Source organism: Dipodomys ordii, unplaced genomic scaffold (genome assembly GCF_000151885.1).
Source record: "Dipodomys ordii isolate 6190 unplaced genomic scaffold, Dord_2.0 Scaffold1, whole genome shotgun sequence".
NCBI lineage: Eukaryota > Metazoa > Chordata > Mammalia > Rodentia > Heteromyidae > Dipodomys > Dipodomys ordii.
The window spans coordinates 41,433,171-41,457,384 of record NW_012267217.1 but is presented as its reverse complement, the minus strand read 5'-3'; the positions used below and the strand labels follow the sequence as shown (position 1 = coordinate 41,457,384).

At 36.1% G+C, this 24,214-nt stretch overlaps 1 protein-coding gene across 1 annotated transcript in view; it reads right to left on the bottom strand.

Annotated features, from left to right (window-relative positions):
• Pard3b (par-3 family cell polarity regulator beta) overlaps positions 1-24,214 on the bottom strand; it is an 853,966-nt gene that overhangs the window by 428,623 nt on the left and 401,129 nt on the right. The window contains exon 11 of the mRNA XM_013016080.1: positions 1,808-1,993. Coding sequence (XP_012871534.1) covers positions 1,808-1,993 — 186 coding nt within the window. The remainder of the gene's footprint in view (positions 1-1,807; positions 1,994-24,214) is intronic.

The following is a 24,214-nucleotide window of genomic DNA, read 5'->3' as shown; positions in this document are numbered from 1 at the left end:
ATATTTAGCCCCTCGCCAATATCTGCTGGAGCTTAAGTTATTGCTCATAAAAAGGCAAAGATATTTGCTTTTAATTTCCAAAAGTCATCTCAGTTTCAATTTTACTTGGAGTAAATTCTGCAAATAGACTTGTCATTGGGAATAAGAAGAATATTATCAAGTCTGTATCCACAAATAAGACTGAAGATTCATCCTCAAATATGGTGTGTTTAGTTGGTGTAGCTAAGGAGGGCAAACATGATACAAGACCATTCTGGGGCAAAAGGCTCTGCTCGCTAGGAGCATGATGGATGATAGTATAAAAGAGCCCTTGGTGCACAGCAATGTTGGAACACAGGCTCTGGAGTCCAATTTCATATAAAACAATTCCTTGGTTTCTGACTTCTGTAGAAGTTGTGTTGATGTCATGTGCAATTTCTCCTTTGATTAAATGACACAAATATGAAAAACAAAATTAGAAAACCCAGATGAAGTACTTAGCTTGGTGACGAGCATGTATACCTACAATGTGATAATGACACCAAGCAGCCTGAATCAGAGCCAGCACCACCACCAGGAGTGGCAAGAGCCATGGGGAAAAATGAGTGTGGATATAGATTACCTCATTTTTACAACCTATGTGAAAAACGTTAACTGACCCATGGAGTAGACTGAAGGATGGTCTATCCACATTGCATTCCTCTCATTTTCTAAAAGCAAGATATTAACTCAATGTCTAGGTTGAAAAACAGTGGTAAGTTTAAGAGAAGACAAAGACTTCAACCAAGCCCATGGTATTCCTGTAAAGTCTAAGTAGGACTTCAGGGCCTGGACTTAGGAAAGGGCAGACAATATCAATACTCAGATTATTTCATTTTATTTTTTGATGGTCGTGGGGCCTGCACTCTGGACCTGGGTGCTGTCCCTCAGCTCTTCATTTCAAGGCAAGTGCTCTACCACTTGAGCCACAGCACCACTTCCGGCTTTTTCTGCTTATATGGTGTTGATGAATCGAACCCATGGCCTCATGCATGCAAGCCAAGCACTCTATCACTGAGCCACCTTTCCAGCCCCTACTTGGATAATTTTAAGAATGGGGTACAAACATATTTCCCTCTTCCTTTTGCCACATTGTATTATTTAAAAATTAGGCTCCTATGAAGCAAGTATTACTTTTTGCAGATGAGAAAATGGTCATGGTGTCACATAGGTAACAAATGATGAAGCTGGACTTGAACACACACACATCCCATTAACTTATGTTAATAATTACATTCATCTGGCTTACTCCATTGTGAAAGGGTAGGCTCACGATTCCCTTTTCCTGGAAATAGATATACTGCTCGAAGTGCAAAATAGCAAATATGCATTGTGGCTATATGGTTATCTTCAAGTGTATAAAATATGACAAATGACCTCCAATTTACACTACAGTCATTATGGGCTTTCATTCTTAAAGCAAATTTTCCCACAAAGTGGCCTATAATGTCAATTTGTGTTTTACATTTCTTTTTCTGTTTGTGAATTTTCAGGCTCAACTCTTACAGATTGAGAGAAAATCTTAGTGGAGTAATAAAAACAAAAGATGCAAAAACAAATGTTAATCATGATGAGCTTGTAGAACTATCTCTAGGAAATAAAAGCCCATCCTGACATGAAAACTGAAACCTGACCCTTAGATCTGTTCGCCCACATATTTCCTGCACCTGCCAGGAGAGCTTCAGTGGGCTCGGGCCTACAGAAATCTTCTCCATCTGGAACCATGTGTGGCACAGCAGTCCCAATCCCAAGAGCCCTCTCTTGGGCTTGTGAGAACATGCCTACTCACCTTGAAGGCTGCGCCTCCATGGATGATGGATTTAATAAAAATCCCCAGGTCTGTGCCAGTCTCTCGGGATTTGTTCCCTTTCAAACTCACTCCTAGGCCAGCAGAGCCTGAATCATTCAGGGGGATCTCAAAGGTAAGTTGCTCACTTGTCTCCAGGGAGAGTGCATAGCAGTCAGGTTCTCCTTTCTGTGGGAAGAAATGCACATGAACTGAGTGAAGGAAAGAAAGCAAATTCACCGTTTATATCCTCAGATGATCAAACACAGACAGCAGGATAGAATGGTTGGGCCTATAGCAGCTGTTAGCCTGCTCCTAGCAGATGTAGAACGGTCTCTTCTTCCTGGGAGAGGCCACCCACATCCATGAAGCAGGGGAGCTCTCAGGGGATGGTATCACTTGAAACATTATATAAGCATCTGGAGATACAGCAGACAAAAGAGGCTGAACAACCCTCTGTACAGTATGTTCACAAATAAAATAAAATAAAATTTTTTAAAAAAATAAGAGGCTGAACATTAGACTTAGAGAATGTCTGATATCAGAAGCTATCTTAGAGATAATGTTTGTCTGCAAATGAAGAAACAGTGACTAGAAATAGTTTGCTTAAGACACCCCGAAAACATTACAGGGAGGATTGGGAGAAACTCTAGGGCTCCTTAGCACAGGCCAAAAATTTCTTAATAGAGACCCAGAAACACAACAAATCAAAGAAAGGTTGGATAAATGGGATTGCATGAAGCTGCAGAAATTCTGCATGGCAAAGGACATAGCAAGCAAGATCAATAGAAAGCCCACAGACTGGGAGAAGATCTTCATTAGCCATACAACTAACAAGGGTCTCATATCTAAAACATTCTTAGAACTCAAAAAATTAAATCCCCCAACAACAAATCCTCAAAGAAACAATGGCCTGATAAAATAAGTGGGCTAAAGACTTAAAGAGAAACTTCTCTGAAGAGGAACTAAAAATGGCCAATAGACACATGAAAAAAATCCTCAACTTCTCTAGCCATAAAAGAAATGTAAATCAAAACATCACTGAGATTCCATCTCACCCTACTTAGAATGGCTATAATGAAGAAATCTAATAACAACAGATGCTGGAGGGGATGTGGCTAAAAGGGAATGCTACTGCACTGTAAACTTGTTCAGCCACTTTGGAAAGTAGAATGGAGGCTCCTCAAAAGGCTCCACATAGAGCTCCCCTATGACCCAGCAATCCAATTTTGACCCAAATGATCACAAACAAGATCATAATAAGGCTACCAGCACAACTATGTTTATTGCAGCATTATTCACAATAGCTAAGATATGGAACCAACCTAGATGCCCCTCAGTAGATGAATGTATCAAGAAAATGTAATATATATATATATATATATATATATTCTATGCCTCCATCAGAAAGAATGACATTGCCCATTTGTAAGGAAATGGAAAGACTTGGAAAAAATTATATTAAGTGAAACATAGGTCCCATGGTTTCCTAATTTGCAATAACTAGTATACGTCTAGGACAAGCAGAAAAGGTCAAAAGCTATGCACATATGACCATATAAGATGATGTTGAGTGAAATGAACCCCAAGATAGGAACACAACTGGTTTTTTTTCTTTCTTGCTATTGTTTCTAACGTATTTATAATGTGCTATGTGATTTTTTTTTGTTTCTTTTGTATGTTCTTCCCCCATGGTGTGACCCCTGTTTTCACTGTTTTTGATGTCAGTGCCCTGTATCTTGTATATATATTTTTATAATTTGAGAGGGGAAGGGAAAAAACAAAATGCTGAAATAAAGATACAGGTTGATCCCCCATTGTAACACTGAGATGTACAAGACAATAAGACAATATGTTGAAAATGAACTTTACAACTTGGAGTGGGGGAGGGCGGAGTTGGTGAGGGTGGGAAGGGAAGGGATGGTAGGGAAAAAACAAAGGAGGAGGTAACAATGCTAGATAGGAAATGTACTTATGACCTTACTCATGTAGCTGTAACCTTCTGTATAGTATTTTTACAATTAAAAAACATAAAAAATAAAGTTTGCTTATATAATGTAAGACATATCATTTACTGTGGAAGCAATATTGTTGGTAAGAATTATTGATAGGGCACAAAATACTGGAGAAAAATGTCATTTTAAAATTCCAGAAAGATAGCGGAGTGCCAGTGGTTTACACCCATTATCATTGCTATTTAGGCGGATAAGATCTAAGGATTGTAGTTCAAAACAATCCCAGATGACAAAGTCTGATACTCAGTCTCCAATTAACTATGCAAAGTCTGGGAGTGGAGTTGTGGCCTCAAGTGGTAGAATGTCAGTCTCAGGTGAAAAAGCTAAGGGATAGAGCCCAGGCCCTGAGTTCAAGCCCTAGTACCAGTATACCTCAACACATAACACACAATCACAGCAAGTTTAGTTTTAATAAATCTCTCTGAATTTAGCTTCACTTTATCAAAGCTCATGATTTAAACCTGCATCTATGGAAAGTAGAACCTGCTGTCAATCAGTTTTTACCTTCACAAAAGTAATAATGCATAGTAAATATTCATGTCCTCTTTGATACATGATATCTAGCCACAGGCAAACAATTCTCAAGAAAGTCTGGTGGCAAAGGCAGATTGAGGGTTCAGGTCTCCAAGGAGAAGTGTGTGGTTTATCAGATACACAGTAGTGGGAACGGACACGTGCCGTGTACGTGATCATGTTGGCGCCCACCCCTCCTGCACCTTCTCAAGTCTGTAGAAAGGAGAGACTGCCACAGTGCTTCAGTGGAGAATTTGAAAATGAGATGTTCCTGGAACCTATCAACTCATTCTAGGCCAGGAGTTCTTTCCTCTCTATAATTATGCCTAGAGACTTTCATCTTAAGGTCATTTTGAGGAGACCCTTATGTAAAAATTACATAGGCAAAAAATTACTATGAATGTCTGAATGTCAGTCATGAATTACTATAACATAGAAGCAGCAAAGAACCCATAATTAAAACAGGCTTAAGGGGTCTGATCCTAGCCAGATCTATTGACATGCCATTTTCAACTTCTAACAAAACAGCAAGCACTCACATTCAACTTTGAAGAAATAGTTTCTTCATTTAATTTGGTTGTAAATGAAGTTAGCAGTAGATTTTGACAATAGGTTGTTCAACGAAATGAAACTTTATAGCTTAATTTAATAAACCCATTACAGGTTAACTCTTTTAAATAAGTCATTATATTATCTAAGAAATAAATTTTATCACTTGATTCAGAGTACCCTTTTTCTCTTTTTCCATTGGAATGCCAGTTTAGCACTGAAGGTAAACAATTAGCTTTCATCTTTGTCTTTCAATATACTCAATCTAGCATCCATAACATTTCTCAGTCATTTATGCTCCCAGGTGTCTCTGCAACTCAGTTCATTTCAGCGTAATAAAGCTCCACTGAATTGAAGTGTAAAGGACAACTTTTCTGCCAATGGGTTAGTGAGTTTTTAAAGAAGTAAACTGCTGAAAGCTTCTCTGGCTATTATCTAACAGAAACAGTGATAAGGACTGATTTTACTTTGAATTTGCCATCCTGTAGTCCTCGGGGGTGAGGAACTTTTCTGAGTAGAGCTCTTCTAGGCTAGGTAACTTTGTCTTAGTGAACAGCAGAATCTACTCACACAAGCTAATATGATGATGATGATGGTGATGGTGATGATGATGTCCACAAGAAAATCTTACAGACCACCATCGAATACATTGTCTATTGCTGACAGAAACACTGTTTGGGGGCATATGACTATACTTTAGACTTCTTTTATTGTGATCACATTAGTTTTCTTTTGGTAACTTTGTTTCACAACTAATAAATTTTGCACTCAAATCTTTCATTAATTACCTAAGTGTAATACTGAAACACAGATCAGATGGCATATGGTTATTTTTCTTCTTTGTTTTAATCTTTACTTATGTAGTCAACCTTAACTTTATGTGTGCAATTGAAACTTCAGTTCCTGATGTATTTGAGTAGAAGAGAAAACAACAAAATAATAAATTAAGGGCCTACAAGTGATTGAGTGGTTCCACTTGAAGTGCTTCACATATGACAATATAATTACTCTTCATAACGACCCTGTAATGTTTGCTATAATCCCATTTAACAGATGAGAAAACTGAAGTGCACAGTGCATAAATACCATGCTCACATCCTACAAGTCTTGTCCAGGCTGGAGCTCTGTGGAGTTTTGTAGTTTCTGTTTGAGACTCATTGTAGGGTCCTGAGTGGTCCTCCATATTTCTATATTAATAATTATTGTATACCTATTTTATCAAAAGCACTGAAATTTAAGGTGGCACATTGTCTATGGGTAATGTATGTGAGTTATGTTGATTATCTGTTCAAAGTTTATTTTTTAATTAATTTACATTATTGTTATTATAGAGGTAAGGTACAGAGGGATTACCATTACTTGAGTCAGGTAATGAGTACATTTCCTTTCAGACAGTGTCTTCTGTTCCTTCTCTCTCTAGTCCCTCCCTCCCATCTCCACACATGAGTTGTATAGTTCACTTTTATCAGTATCTATTAGCTCTACCACTGCACTCTTCACACTTCCTCTCTTGAGTTCTGTGCTCTCCCCCACACCCTCCAAAGATATACATGTGAATACACCATACATGAGGTAAAGAAGACAGAATAATCAAAACTAAAATTTATTGCTTAATTAAAAAATAAAAGCATTCCTTTTTTCCCATATCTTGGAGTTTGTTCCAGTATGTATATTACTTCATATAATTTTTCTGTTTTTCTCTTAAAAGTATTTTCTTTGGTCTCACTGTATATGAGTATCTAGAATCCTATATAATTTGTTATATCCCAGTGCATTTTAGATCTAAATTTCACATATCAGAGAGAACATGTGCCATTTGTCTCTCTGAGCTTGAGACCAAAATTGTGTATATGTATATGATATACTATAAACATATAATTTTTTTTGGGTCCGGTCGTGGGACCTGAACTCTGGGCCTGGGCACTGTCCCTCAGCCCTTCAGCTCAAGGCTAGAACTCCACCACTCGAGCCACAGCACCACTTCCGGCTTTTTTCTTTTTTCTTATATAGTGCTGAGGAATCGAATCCAGGGCCTCAGTCATGCAAGGCAAGCGCTCTACCACTGAGCCAACTTCCCAGCCCTAAACATATAATTTTTAAATATGCATATTTAGGAAAATGGCTAAATTAGTCTAACAACTGTACTAGCTTGAAGCCCTATTTGTTTACAGTAAGATCACTTAAATTGATTGAATATGAGTTTAACAATGTAACACACTGATATTAAATATAATAACAATGTAGTACAATAGACTTCTGGCACATACTCTTCATGGTTTCATTTTTTGTGGTTATTTATTTAATTTTATTTCTATTTGTTGTGCCAGTTCATATACTTGAACTTGGGGCCTGGGTGCTGTTCCTTAAGTTTTGTGCTCATGGCTAGTGCTCTACCACTTGAACTGCAGCTCCATTTCTGCCTTTTTTTGGTAGTTAATTGGAGATAAGAGTCTTATAGACTTTCTTACACAGGCTGGATTTTGAACCATGATCCTCAGATCTCAGCCTCCTAAGTAGCTAAGATTATAGATGTGAGTCACCAACACTTGCCACTATACATTTTTGCTTCACCTTTGTCATGCATATAACTACTGTCCCTTACTTCATCCTTGCAGCTCAACTTCTGTGGCCTACCAGAACATGACCTAGGCACAAGAAATCCCAAGACAGATTCATAAATCACAGTCAGATGACATGCAATTTATATTCTCCACCAGTGACAATTACACTTTATAAATTTCTAATGCTGTCACAGACTAAGGTCATAATTAGTGGTCTCTAATAAACAGCAAAATTCCCACTGGTGAAGGAAGCCATTACAATAGTTAAACATAGCCATTTCCTCTCCTAGACATAAATGTCTTCTTACCTGATGTATAAAAAAATCAATATGCTGAATGCTTCCTTCCCATAATCTTGGTTCAACTACCAACTATGAGAATTCAACTCAAATCTTGTCAGACAACATTCTACAAGAGGTAGAAAACAGTACATTGACAGTGATAAGTGATGAGAAGGACAGAAATAGTTCAGACCCTCCCTGAATTCATGTTTCTCACACAAAACTTCTTTCTACAATGTCAGGAATATCCAAACCATTAAAAAAATCCAAAGAAATTAAGCTGATATAGGTGTAACAAAAAAATCTATCTATCCATCCATCCATCCATCTATCTATCTATCTATCTATCTATCTATCTATCTATCTATCTATCTATCTATCTATCTATCTATCTATCTATCTATCTATCTTTGTTATTTTGTAGTCTTTCCCTAGAAGCCATGCCTCTAGATCCAAAGTCTTCATGATTCTTAGAGATACCTCCAGAACAGATGGTCAAATGCCCAGAGTGCATATGTCTAGGTCTAATGCCCACAGCGTACATAGCACCTACAGGATCCGCGTGGATCAAGGTTTCCTCACCCTTCTGACTACTGACATTTGGGTCTGATTATACTTAACAATAGAAGACTGTCCTATGTATTGTGTATGAAAAAACCCTTGGCTACCACACATTAGATATCAGTAGTGCTTCCCACCTCCAGATTGGCTTTTTGCTGTTTAGATAGAGATTCTCAGATTTGTCTGGCTGGGTACACTTTGAATCATGATTCAGAAGCTGTCTGACAAATAAAAGTACTTCAGAAATCATCAAATTTAACTGCTGCTTAAAATCACCCCCAAGAAAGAAATTCTACCTAGAATCAATGACTTATATAGCTGTATCCCCTCTATACATCAGCTTTACAATAACAAATCTATCTATCTATCTATCTATCTATCTATCTATCTATCTATCTATCTATCTATCTATCTATCTATCTATCTATCTATCCATGAATGAAACAGTTAACAAATGCAGCCAAATTCAACAGATTCCAGGTCCACAGAAGTATGTTAGCAGCTTCTGAGTGCATTTCTACTGCATTTGTAGGTTCATGACCAATATCAAGTTGGAAAAAGCATACTACTGGAGAATAATGTATTCAGTCATGTTTAGAGCTATATGGGAACTAATTTTCCACTGGCAGAATTTTGATCCTTGTAAGATTAACAGAGTAGGAAGGATGATAAAAAATGTTTCCATGTATAGTGAATTTCATTTATGCAACAAATATTTTATACATATATTCCAAACATACTTTTTGTGTTTCCAAACAACCTCAGTCATTACAAAGAGTAAATGTTCTTTAGAGGAATTTATGAAGGTACATTATTGTATTACTATATGGAGATGGCAAATACATTACTATGGTGGCATGCGTACACACACACACCAACACACATACTATGTCACTGTCACTATGGATGCTTTTATATCCTAGATATACTATTATTTAAATTTTCAATGTTGTTTTAAATTATCAATATTATTTTATTTTAATAATGTTCAGTGTCCTTAGACAATATGTATCTTGTATCTCAGGATACACCTAGAGTCCCACTGGTTCTTCCCATCTCCACCACAGCTTCTCACCTGGTACTGTTTGTAAACCTCACATCCTCCATATTTCTTGCTTCTATTTTTCTGCTCTTTTGACTATTGTTAGACATAGAGGCTAGAGTGCTCCTATTAAAATAATAAAATAATAAAATAATTAAAATAAAAACTATACAAGAAGGTCTAGGACTTTTCACCTCATTTAGATTAAAAAGTTGTTACAGTGTTCTACAAAATTCTTAAGCTGAGTCCCCTCCCTTTCCTCTCTGGCCACATCTCCACTATGTGGCCCTGCACAGGCCACACTGCCCATCTTTGTGTCCTTCTATGTAACTCACAGCAGCTCCACCAAAGCTTTAGTTGTTTCTTCTTCCTGCTTTGAATACTCCCGCTCTTCATTTTTGCTCCCACATTCTTTAACTTCCTTGAATCCAACAAGGTCTCCCTCCATCCCATTTAAAATTGACATTGACCATCGATCAAGATACATTGTACTCATAAACTGATATGTTGAATTGAAACCTCCTGGTACAATCACCTAAAGATAATAAAATGTAAATAAAAGTTTTTAACACCCCCCCGCCCCCATACTGGGCTGCCTATGTCTATTATTTTGTTGTCAGTATCATGCTTTGTTTTCCCTCATGACTTCTATCACTTATTTCATATTTGCTTCTTTTTTTCTACTGTTTCTTGAATGCAGGGATGTTTATATTGTTTTCCTCCCAATATACCCTAGTAGCTAAAACAGTATTAGACCCCAAATAAGCAATGAATAAAAATTTCTGAATGAATAAACTGATATATGTGCTTCTGTGTATCTATAGATATGCATCTGTGAACATGTATCTATGGGAATTCTATACAGATGTATAAATAAATATATTGCTGTCCCACATTTGACTGAAAATTTCAATAAAGCATTTATATAAATTAATCTTACATTAAAATAGTTATGAAAGCATAACATATTATAGGGATCATCATTGTTATTATTATTGCTTATTTTCTGCTCAAGTATGGCACTCTACCACATCTTTACTTTTGGCTTTTGGCTGTTAAGCTGTAGATAAAAGTCTCTCAGATTTGTCTGACTGGGAAAGCTTTGAATCATGATTCTTATCTGCCAGCCTCCTGAATAGCTAGGATTACAATTGTGAGCCACTAAAACCTGGTTAGGAATAATGATTCTTAAGGCTAAAGTTAATAGGTTATAGGGAATGAAAGAAATGAATAATGACAGAGGTGACATTGGTCAGGATGCACTGCATTCATAAACTGTTTTGTTGAGTAGCAACTCATGTGCACAACTACTTAAAGATAATAACAAATATTTTTAAAAGAAAATAGGCATACTCAGCTAAAGTCTAAAGTGATACTATGTACAACTCATCAAGTGTCTTGAAAAATAAATAATTATAATAAATTTTAACCTCAAAAAAAGAACCTACACTGATTTCTCTTTGTGTATCTTAATTCTGGTTCCAGGGAGAGATAATCTCTCCTATATCCAAGATCAAATAATAAATTATAGAGCCAAGATGTTAACTAATTTTTGAGAAACAATTGGTCACAGTTTTAAATTGCATCTAGTGACTCAGATTAGGAGCAAACATAACAATGGTAATTCTCATAGTACATTTCACAAAGTTTCAGAAACACTGTTATTCTACACCAAACTATTCCCTCCTTCCTTCCCTCCCTTCTTTTCTCCTTCCTTCCTTTTCTTTATTTCTACCCATACCCATCCATTTATCCATAAATCTACATTTATGTGTTTTATATATATATATATATATATATATATATATACAGATAAATAAACACAGACACAATAAAAACTTTCCTAAAATAATAGTGATCTACATTTATTCTGGTGCTTTCTATGTTATTGTACTCTCTACTGTTTTTTAAAGTCTAGTTATAGTTTATTCAGTTTATTCCATAACTTAATAAAGTATCAAAGTTTTCATTTGAAAATGACTGCAATTGCGTATGTATAGGCATTATTTTCTTAAATAAAGACAAAAGAAATATAAAAGTAAAGAATAAAATATTAAGCTCCTTTCCTGCAGTTCTCTTCCTATCTCTACATTCTCATACCTCTACATTATCCTCTGTAATGCTATTTCTATTCCCAAACATAGTGAGTAACTTACAATAGATAGAATTCAGAGATGAGATTGGCCTATTTTGGAATGAAGGACACATGCCATTCTTTGCAAAACATAGTCATTCAGTAATTTATTTTACCAAACACTTGCTCTGCATTAAAAACCATTCTGTTAATTGGCCAGTCTATATAGACCCTAATTGGCAAAAGCATTATCAAAAAGCGTTGGAGGAACTTTCTGTTCAACTGCACTGCCATCTAGAAAGGCAGGGATGAAGTTCAAGAATGGGAAAGAGGCAAAAGAAGAATCCACAGGGACTCACAAGAATAGATGTACCAACCATCTTTATAAAACAAATATCTAAAGAAATTATTCATTGCAAGAGGAAGAAAGACAGGCAGGAAGATAGATAACCAGGGAGTCACCGATGTTATTAGCTTAAGAGTGTTCCAAATAGACCCATCTCTACAATTACAGCTGTCTTGTATTGCAATGCAGTGTTTGATCATACATGCCTTTCAAAGCCTGGGGAATTTACTAGTCCACAGGGCCAATGTCCAATTTCCCCCAAACCCAGGTTAGACCTGAAAGAATTCATGCCAAACCTTTTATAGCCCTCATTTCATTAAGTGCTATGCTCTTGGCTCCGTGTGAACAAGGCCGGATTTCTTTGCCTTTTCCCCAAATGTGTAATTAGTCTATGTTGTGAGCAGCTTGCTTTATGCAAGAATTATGTTTCCTATGCAATCATTTTGTCAATTACCAAAAGTCAAACAAAAGGGCTTTAAGAAAAAAATGAATAAGATATTTTGTACATAAAACAAAACTACACCTGGCAATTCTGCCAGTATACTTTATAATAAGCTTAGTTAATTTTTTGCCTAAGTAAATTCTACAGAACTTAAGGGGTTGAAATTTTCATTACAGATAGATAAATTCTCACAGCAATGAGAGGATATGACACTTACAAGACACTCAATATTCTGAATTGTTTTAATGTTATTTAAAAAATAGCACTGGGTAGCTATGATAGGCACACGAGTTTTTTGGCCAATTGCATTTTGGAAAATTCAAATGTGACTATCATCCAATAGGGATTGTAGTCTCATTCCAACCACAGAGTTGTATTTTTTTCCAACAAGTACATGAGAGATGAATAGACACATGTCAAGGTAAAGGGTAATCTAAGATCATTTTAGTAAATGGCAAAGGACTTTTTCTCCCAATGTTGCTGATGTATAAACACAAAGAACTCTTGGAAATTTACAAGTAGGCAGATAACCTTTTAAAGAACTTTGCTCTCTGGACAATATTGACAAATTTCAAGAGAATGAGATTATGGTGCTAAAATTCTTTTTTAACTTTTTAATTGTTGTTATAAAGGTTATGTACAGAGTTGAAATTATTTTTAAATATCTAAATTTTACATGATGGTTGGAATTTAATTAAAAATTCAATATCATATTTCAACCACAAAGACAGAAAAATGTAAGTTCATGATGTTCAAAGCAGGCGAAAAATTTCAGAGAGCTCAATGTAAATAATAATGACATCTACTTTCAATGAAAAAAAATTAACATAGACTACATTTCATTCAATGATGTCAATATGCTTGTATTCCAGACTTCCTAATCCTGTTGGTTTTGTTTTTCATTTGCTTTTTGCTTTTTAGGGTTTTTTTGTTTGTTTGTTTTGCTTCTTGTCCTAGGGCTTGAACTAAGGGCCTAGGCACTGTCTCTGAGTTTCTTTTGATTAAAGACAGCACTCTTAAAACTTCAGCCACAGTTCTACTTCTGGCTTTTTGGTAGTTTATTAGAAAGAAGTCTCACAGACGTTCCTGCCTCAGTTGGCTTCGAATTGGGATCCTCAGATCTCAGCCTCCTGAGTATTACAGGTGTGAGATAGTGCCCAGTTCAGCATTTACTTTTAGATAAATTTTAGCCACTATCTTGAGTGCTGAAAATGCTAGAAATTATTTTTAATTGAATACTTTTTCAATGTTTTGGAAGCCACCCACTGTATGTAAGGAAGAAACTACTAAAAACAAGGGTTGACTGCTGATAAAACTTATCAAAAGTGATTTTAAGTAAAAAGGTTTATTAATACCAGAAAACAAAATGTTAGATAATGGCCATTCTTTATGCTGGCTCATTCTAAAAGTACTTTAATTAAAATTTATGTTGGAGCTTTACTATATAAAATTGAAAGAATGTATTGAAGTGTCAATAATGTCACATAGTTCCCCATTAGGATAAAACATTTATGCCTCATGCTTTGGTTAAAATAAATAAAATTTATGAAATGAAACGAATATAATATTTTACATTGAAAGAAATGTAAGTAGGTATTCATGCTGAATGAATTTTTATAAAACTAAAACCTGCTTTTGTTAATATTGAAAAATGATAGGTCTTCTGTTTTTTCACTTTTCCTGTCAAAAATAGATTAGAGATAAAGCTTACTAAAATCTCCTAAATATTTGACATGTCATCATTCATTGGTTAAAATTATATGACATTCACTTCTTTTTTATGAGCAGAAAAATCAAGAATAAATAATAATATAGTGATTTAAAAGAAAGCATATTGTGCTTAATCTAATGTAAAATAGGACACATACTTGATCTATATCTTGGGGGCAAGCCTACCGCAGCCCTGCCTAGGTCAGGTAAACCCCTGACAACCTGAGGATAGGAACACCACAAATAAATGTTTTCCTTTGCATATCAAAGCTTGGGGATGGTTTGTTCTACAGCACTTGTACGATAGCCAATCCATAGGTTCACTAGCTTTTTCTGGTGGATTAATTCTAGGTAGAAATTTCCTCTACAATTTGTAGTTTGAGAAAGTGGTTTCTCACCAAAAGACAGGCAGCCTGGTGGTTAAACCCTTCCCTTACTCAACGCTAGAGTGGAATTTTTCATGGAGCATATTAGAGGAAATATTTCCTACCTTACAGAAATGTTTCATGTAGAAACATGGGTTGGAGGACGGTTGGGGGAGGACTGGCTACAGAGAATGGAGCAGAGAACAGAAAGTCACCAGTGAAGTCCTAAATATGTCATTGAGCATAGTGGTTAAACCTTCACGCTCCATTATTTCTGCTTTTTTATTTTGTGTACAGACATATTTCACAATTAGCATCAACCCTAGAATTTTACAGAGAATAGTAATCACATGCGTGTCTTTAAATGTGCAGAACGGACGAGATCGGGCACGCTCAGGGTGGTATGGCCATAGACAAAGGACACAAGTGTTTTTTTCTTTCTTGCTATTGTTTCTAACATATTTATAAGGTACCATGTGATTTTTTGTTGGTTTGTATGTCTCTCCCCCACGGTATAACCCCTGTTTTCACTGTATTTGATGTTGGTATAATTTGGGGAAGGGAAAAAACAAATTGGGGAGGGGGGAATATAGTTGTGGAGGTGGGAGGGAAGGAATGGTAGGAGAAAAACAAAGGAGGAGGCAACAATGCTTGTTAAGAAATGTACTCATCTTGCTCATAACCCCTCTGTAGAATATTTTCACAATAAAAGTTTATTTAAAAAAATAAAATGTGCAGAACAGCTTCTAGAATTTACCAGTCATTCTACAAAGAGGAATAAATAAGATGTTGCTTGCTTGCTTGCTTCTTTCTTCCCTCCCTCCCTTCTTCCTTCCTTCTCTCTTTCCCTCTCTCCCTCCTTTTCTTCCTTCTTCCCATCCTTTTTCCCATTCATTCTTTCAGATCCTCCCACTCCGCTATCCCTCCCTACTCTCCTAGCCTACCTTCTTCCTCTCTGAATTGTAGATTGGGAAGTTGCTGTAGAAAATTAAAGACAATGAATTCCAGATCACTTTTACAAAATCCTAGATAAAATTATGGTTACAATAAAATTTTATACCTTTAAAGCAGAAGTATAGGAATGTTCTCCCTAACAACCTTCATTCCATGTATATGTGCTGCTCTTCAGGGTACAATGACTCAGGAATTTTAAAGGTAGGGTTATGTCATAATTACCTTCATTTTTTTTCTTAGAGGACCCAGTTAAGTATTTATTTTAAGGCTTAGAGAGCAATACTTATTGAATTATGCCACAATTTGGTAACAGTAGCACATATCCCAGAAAAGGATTTTTTGTTGTTGTTGAGCTGGAAATTTCAATTGGTTGGTTAAGGCTTGTAAGTAAACCAAATGATATGAAACATAACCATTTTATCTCATTCTTTTCTCTGAGGTTTGAGTTGCATCTAATGTGATTCCAGCTGGAAACCAATCCCATTTAGTATGCTATTAATGATAAATAATTCTAAATTCCGAATAGGGATTGAGAAATCTCAGTGGGTAACAACCATTTAAAATTCATAGTGATGTTTACTATTGTAATGAAAATGTTCTCGCTATACATATAACACACCATTTGTAGATAGACATATAATTTGCCTTTTATCTTAATAATTAAATCAATTACTATGGTAAAATTAATTGTCAGATAAAAGTGACTATAAAATAAGAAGTCATTTAGGTCCTTTAGAGGATGAAAACCCATCAAAATTAAAATGTGAATATTTCTTCCTATCATTACGTGACAAACAAATTGAAGGGAGAGAGGAAATCTGCCTAGAGTTAATTCTTGAGGAAAAGTGAATGAGCCTGTCAGTCAGCTGTTGCCCCCTGCCCCCTAATACTGCGTAACAAGCCATCTCAAAATTGTACTAAATACAATAAGGAATTTATCTGTGGCTCCCATGTCTTCATATAGATGGAATTATGGCTAGTATAGGCTGGCATCAGTTAGGCTAACCTCCACGTAGATTAGGGGTAATTTGGCTTCACATATCCCTCTATCACTCCAACCACTTGAACTTGAAGTCTGTGCATTACATGATGAAGAACAAGAAGCAAAATGCCTTTCAAATATTTCTTCAAATAATTTCTACTAACTTCTAATGGCCAAATAAACTCACAAGGCCAAGTCTCTGAGCTACATCTGGCAGAGTTCTGTCCAGACGCACGAAGATCTCGACAGGATTGCGACGCTATAATTCTTCCTGCTATTTGGAAGTGAAGAACCGAAAACAACAGTCCCATCTAAAAAGGGTACTAAAGTGGATGCTATCAAGGGCTGATTATGTAACACAGGGTTTATATATTTTCCCTATTGTTTCAGCATCACGTTTTCTAGTTAGCAGATTTATATTCCTATCATTTGAGGTTGAGAGTTGCTTCTGTGTACCTGACATTTTCCCAGGGTACCTATGAATGGGATGCTCTTCCTCTACATCATTGCAATTTCTCTCAGAGGACAGTTCAGGGGACTCCAAGGCCCTACATAACTAATTGGAATACTGGCTACTGTCTTGCACTTGACATTATACTTTCTTAGTATTCACCTTATAAATACTCCTCTCCCATGCAGTTACATATACAGTAAAGCAGAACAAGGATGAGAGAGTAATTGCTATAGCTCTAATTCCTGTAAAATCTGTGTATAATTATGAGAAGTTTAAAAGTTCATTATGCTTCCAATCAATATGTTGCTAGAGGTTGAGCAGGACTTTTTTCTTTCCTGAACTGATAGGTCTACATTTTCCAACAAAATCAAGTATACTTTAAAGACTAGAGAAGGCCTAGCTCAGTGGAGTTCATGCCTAAGGAATTAATTTTTTAAAATTAACCCAACATGATGCCACTTTATTTGTTGATATGTAAAAATGGAAGATTTATCTAAGCAAAATTAGTGAATGTATCGTTTAGCTCAGTTCTGTCTTGGTGTTATGAACATAATTTTTATGAGATTTAAGGAAGTCATGCCTGAGAAGAAAATTAGCATTTCCTATGTATGTATATTTATCACCTAGACATTATTTTCAATTCAAAGAAAATGTATGGTGGGAATGTGGGGGAATAGGGAACTCTAGTATTATTTCCAAATACCCTGCGTATGTCAGCATATCAACTATGGACTTCTTTGAAGCATTCCTAATCTTGTAAGTGGAGAAACAATTTGCCTTACTGAGTGGCCTTTTCAGTTTTTATATCCTATTCTTCTAATTCTCAACCCTTTCTATCCTCACAATTATTTGCCAGCTTGTCTATTTAAACTCTGCTATACCACTGTGATCTCATCAAGGAAGAAATTATGCTGAATTTGAGTGCTGAATCCCATTTAACATCCGGCAGGATATAAGCACGCAATAAATATTTGTTATGAGATGACTTCTTATATTTCTGGTGATACTTGCCTGCCACATGCCTTTTGGAATAATGGTAGTGATAGCTATGTCTCACATATCATCTGCCCCAAACAGTTTTTAACACTTCCAATTAACTGAGGTGACTCAGTGGTAGAGCGCTTGCCTTCCATGCCAGAGGCCCTGGGTTCGATTCCTCAGCACCACATAAGCAAAAAAGAAAAAAGCCGGAAGTGGCGCTGTGGCTCAAGTGGTAGAGCGCTGGCCTTGAGCTGAAGAGCTGAGGGACAGTGCCCAGGCCCAGAGTTCAGGCCCCATGACCGGACCCAAAAACAAACAAACAAAAAAGCAGAAATCCACTGCACACTCCATATACCTTCTCTTACGTTTCACATGGAATTCTCTGCTAGACCAACCATCCTGGCTACACTACTCCAACCAATGAGAAACTCACCCAGCCATGCTCAGCTTAACTGTTGCTTGCTCTTTGTGGTTGGACATCTAGTTCTTCATGGCACTCAAAGACTAATCATAGTGTAGTACTAATTATACTATATCCTGTCAATTACCACATGCATCTTTAAATTGTTACTATTTAAGCTTTAAAGGACTTTTGTGGGGTCTAAGGACTAATGACTTTTGTTTATGTTAGAGTCACCTATCCAAATCCATGCCTAAAAAACAAATGCATGTACAGTATTTTCACAATAAAAAAAAAGAAAGAAATAGAAAATAAACACACACACACATACAAAACAAGTGCATGGTGCATGCTATTGAAAGTACATCATTGACACTGACATGCTATTCTATTTCTTCCACTTTAGCTCAACTTTGAACACATTTTCAATGAATCAGAAAATAGTTTAAACCAGGCATGGTAGTACATGCTTATAATCCCAGAATGTAGGATGTTGAGGCAGGGAGATCAGGAGTTTCTGGCCTGCCTCAAAACAAACAAACCAAAAGAGTTTAAAACATTATCGAGCATTGTTACCTCCTCCTTTGTTTTATGTAACAACGCTCAATAGGAAATGTATTCATTACCTTACTCATGTAACAGTAACCCCCTTGTACACTATTTTTACAATAAAAACATTTAAAAAAACCTCTGCTAATTACATTTCAGCACCATACTACCTACTATTTTATAAGCAGATGGTGTGTTTGTTAGAAAACAAGAATTACCATCACCAGCATCATTACATGGATGTACTTTGGAATATCGGTAATATATTTGGAATCCCTACAATAACAGAACGATTGTCCTTTTCTCATTGATATAATAACACCCAGCACTATCATGCCCTCTTTGTACTTTGTTGCCTGTGAAGAGCTGAACTATGTAAGAAAATAGCTTGCAAATGTTTCTAAGCTCCCACATTTACTTTGGCTCCTCTGATCATCATATCCGCTCTTACATTTTGATACTGGGTGGAGTAATCTGCCTATGCACTCTACTGTATTATGACAGCTGGCATTATTTGGCAACTGCTCTGCTTAAGTTAACCCCTTGAAGAGCATATTTCACATTTAAAATTATGATTACATTTCCATCAGCACCTAAACAATGGGTTAAAACTTAAAATTTACTCTGTGGGTAAATTATTGTTCTAAATAAAACTGAATAAACAAACTACAGGTTTCTTTGACAATCAGTGTGATCCTTTTCTTTTTAATTGAATTGAGCAGCAATTGGTGAACAGGCACCAAATAAAGCCTTCATATATTCAATGGTTTTTGTTCTTCAAATCCACAATGTAGAAGGCACAGAAATAGAATTTTTCTTTCTTTGTTAGTGTGTGTGTGTGTGTGTGTGTGTGTGTGTGTGTGTGTGTGTGTGTGTGTGTGTGTCTACTATGATTTGAACCCAGGCCCTCCTGCTTGCTGGGCTTGTTTGTTAAGCTCTTGTTCTACAACATGAGCCATGCCTCTAGGCCAGCTTTTTGCTCATTATTTTGCAAATGGGGGTTCCAGACCATTTTTCTTGGGCTGACTTTGAACCCCAATCTTTAGTTATCTCTCAAGGCTAATGTCCACAATATTTTTTAAATGTTAGTGTACTTGGAAGGAGATTCAAAGTCCTGATTCAAGTATGTTAACAGTTAGTATAGAAGATGCCTCCACAACTGCTTTCTTGTTCTAACAGTCATTGACCCCAGCCTTTGTTTCTTTGGACATAGGACTCATCTCTTTATTTTAGCCACGTTAAACATAGGGGTGTGGCTACACCAATATGAAGGAGTTATAAAGCAGTCTGCGTTTCATGAGGATTATATAATTAGATGCCTCATCAACTTACTTTCATTCTGTTAAGTTGTAGAAGAAAAACCCAACATAATTTTTAAAAAAACTGAGAGACACAAAAAGAGTAATTGAAATCCTAGAAGTATAAATCATTTAGTAATATGATATGAGACATGGTGCACATATATTTTAAGCCTTATTTAGTGTTGTAGTACACTCTTTTCTTTTTCTAGATTCCCAACTTTTAACAAAACTATCCGTACTAGTAAAAATATGTTCAGATGCATTCCTAAGAAGTTCAACTGCCTAAAATTTCATAATGTTCTAAGAACACTGTGTATGACCATCCTATTAGGATAATTTCCCACCTTCTCCTAAAGAGAAACATATTTGAAATTTTTTTTAAAAAAATGATCTTCCTTTTGTTTCCTTCACTCTCTGAACTATGGTAATTAATGTCTAGGCTCAATCATTTGTTTCCCCTGGGATAGTACTTTCAATTAAGCCTTTTATTTCCTCGAAAAATGCAGGTTCTCAATGACCACTGTACTTTTTTTCCTGTGGATTTATGATAATCTAATGCATATCTCCTCACAGAGAGAATGGCCTTCTGCATCCTTATTGTTCTTATACTAGAAGAGAAGTGAAAAACAAAATTAGCTCCTGGGAAGCCAGGAAGGAAACTGCATTTGTTTAACACAGCATGAGGCCTTTCACTACCTGCCCAATGGCCTTGACCATCTCATTGCCCTGGCCTCTCCATGTGCTGGTTGCCCCTTGCCTGGCTGCAAGCTTCTGATAAGAGATGCCAACTCCCCAGAGGGTCGCTGAGCACTGAGAGCACAGGCAATGCAAGCTTTGGGTTATATTTTCAAAGGTTTGCTAAGGAAGTAAGGGCATTTACATGTGATCACTATTCTTTTCTGCAAGAAAACCTACAGGTTAAAGAGGAATCTCTGAACTTTTGATAGCAAAAACCTGCTTTTTTAAAAGTAAGCCACTTACTTATTGGTAGCTTTTTTTTTTTGCCTATACTTTCTTTCCAACTAGGACACACACACAATTTAGTTTCTGTGTTAGAAGAGCACAAATAATAGTGACATGTTATTAACTTAACCAACATGAAAAATTACTTTTCTTTTGCAATCACACTTAGTTATGCAGTTGAAGACAAGGCTCGATCTAGTGTAGCTTCTGTCTGTGTGATATAGGAAATAAGTCACTGTTATGTATATATCACAAACAAGAAGAAATTCAGCAGCCCTCATCTTTGTTTAATTTCCCTGCATGCCTACACAGCACATAAAATTATCAAGTTAATAATTGCATTAATATTTATTTATATAATTTTTACAACCTGTGAAATACCAAAGAGGAATTAAAGAGGCTTGCATTAATAATTGCATTGAAAATATTTGCCAGATTTTCAACAAGTTGTAACATGGATGTAGTCATATTTTTCTAGTTGAATCCAGAACCTAGGTTTTTTTTTTTTTGCATTACAGACAGCAAAATAGTCATGAATAACATTTGTAATTCATCCACTTTTCTTTATATGTAAAGGAAACAAGATTTAAATAAAACATGACTATATGTACAGACAAGGCAATATCTCAATTAGAAAATAGGGTATATAATGTAAGTTTGTAAACTCAAATCTTTTATTTTTCCTTAAAGACACATTAGTAAATTTTGTCTCAGTTTTAATTTGTACACAGGGTTTGGCTCTGTCACAGTGCCTCCAAAATGATCCAGAATGAAATACTTGGCTACATGAAATAATGTTCTATGAGAAACAACCCTTCAATTTAAAGTTAGGGACCAAGGACCACATCTCCTGATCTGGAAGGGAAGCTGCTTAGAGAACCTACAGTAGTGGTCATGTGGAGAGGATTGGACTAGGGGCACCATCTGCATCCGTTACTATGACAACAATGCTGCCATGGCCATGAGAAAGATATCTGTTGGCAATTTGTTAGCTCTCCATTTACTTAGGGGAAGGTACTCTGTGGGTCAAATGCTCCCCAGGCATTCTGAACTGTGGAGCAAAAACACACTCAGAGGAGGACTCCTGCTGTTCATTTATATATACAGATCATTCATAATTCAGGCACAGTCTGTACAGCATGTCAGCGTGAGATGTGATGCACAGAAATCCAGAGAGTAGGACTGTGGGATAAGGAGAGATTTTAAAAGAACATGTAGTTCAATCTCCTAAACACACACACACATATATATATATATATATATATATATATATATATTATATATATATATATATATATACAGAGAAAGAGAGAGAGATAAGGAAATTGTTACCACTCTTCACTGTCAAATTACTTTCATTTGATAATTTTAGTGCTTTTAATTTATAAATGTCTACACATTCAACTCCTTCTTCCCAACCCCAATTCAGAGTGACTAGAAGAGTAAGTCTTTATGCAGGTGGCAGAAACATGTCCGTTGGGAGAGCAGCAGCTGGTATGGAGAGAGGAACTTTTATGTATTGCTCTCAGCAACATGGTGTGATGATGAATGCCTGTGACCCCAGCACTTGAGAGGCTGAGGCAGGTAGCAAGGTTAAAAGTGTTGATAAACAGCAATTTGTTCAAAGAACGCACCCAATACAATCTCTGGGAATGGAATTAAGATTCAAGAAATTAAATGAGTGTTAATACTTAAGCACATAGTAGCACTCTTGAGCCAATACCCTGATAGCTCATGTCCTTGACCTAATATTTATTGTGCTAAAGAAAACTGAACCCTCCAATTTTACTCTTCTCCTGTGGAAGATATAACACTACTGGCCTCTGGTGAACTGCATCTCCTTGGAATGTGAATATGCTAGTCTTCTCATCCAAACTGGGAACCTAAACCCTACCTCTAATGTCATGACTTGTTTTGATGAAGACTACAGGCAGAAATGCCACTGTGCAACTGCCATAGCTAGGCCATGAGAGGCTCTATATATTCTGTTGGCCTAACCTTTCAGAGGATGAGAAGACACATGAGGGACAAGCAAAATACTGCCCAACTGTCAGCACCAGCTGACATGTAAAGGAGTCCATGTTGGGCCCTCCAACCCGGCATGTGCTCCAAATGACTGTCATTACAGGAACACATCCAAACAAAACCAGCTAAGTATACAACCCCCCACAAACGCAAGATACAATAAATCCTTATTTAAAAAATTGCAATGGTTTGTTAAGCATCAATAGGAAATCCAAACACAACTATGAAGAAGGTATCATTGAGCACTTAAACATTTGATGGATTTCAATTTTAGAAATGGTCTTAATTGCAGACTTACAAATTTTGTACATGAACTAACCAACAGTGCTATCACTATAACAAAAAAAATAATGATAGTATATATTCTTTCTACTCCTTTCCTTACTTTTCCTCAGTTTTCCCCTCTGCCTTTGGTGAATTCTGTGCCATATTGATATAAGGGTGGGTATTGTTTGTTGTGGTTCTTTTGTTTTTGCCTCTCACTCTCCTTGTTCTTTGATTTGATTCAGGGCCTAATCATAGTCCCACCTCCATCTATTAAATGTAATCTTTTATGATTTTAAAATCCTTTGAATTTTATGGTAATTTGAGTTTAAAAAACTTTAGTTTTACCTCTTTAGCTAGTTTTTTTTTTTACTACTTCACAAGTAATCTCTCCAGTTCTACTTTTCTGCAACTATTTCCCTTCTATTAACTTTCCTACTTTTCCCTGCAGATAATAGCTACTATTATTTATATGGCATCTCCACTTAACATTGTCTATGCTCCTGGAGTTTAGGCATCATGTTTTAGAACATTTTAGAATATCCAGTAACTGATACAACATTTAGCAGAAATAAACCTTCCATAGGCATTTGCTCCACTAAATTAGGAATAATAAATGTTCAGTAAATTTCATTAAAAAATTGAGTCATGTAATCCAAAAATAGAGAAAAATGGAGGCCCAAGGAGATACATGTTCTGAATATCAACATCTCTTTGAGCATCATGGAAGAGAAACCTTTAGTTTCAAGTAAATGGAGTGGAAGTGATTTATGAAGATGTTTTAGTGGCCTTTTTTTGTATGTGTTTAGCCATCTTGGGTTTGCTTTTTTTTGTTGTTGTTGTTATTGTTCATTTGTTCCTATTTATTACCTCATCCTCCAGTGGGAAGTTAAAAGTCTAAAAGTAAAATTTATAGCTGCTGGCAAGAAAAACAGAGATGGCTAGCCTTCATGTCAGGGTAGAAGTTGGTAAGTCATCTTCAGGCTGCTAAAGCACACAGTTCTATGAGCCAGGAACCACTGGCCATAATATTTATGGAATGAGTAACTAGCTTTTCTCTTCTTGAATTAGATTATTT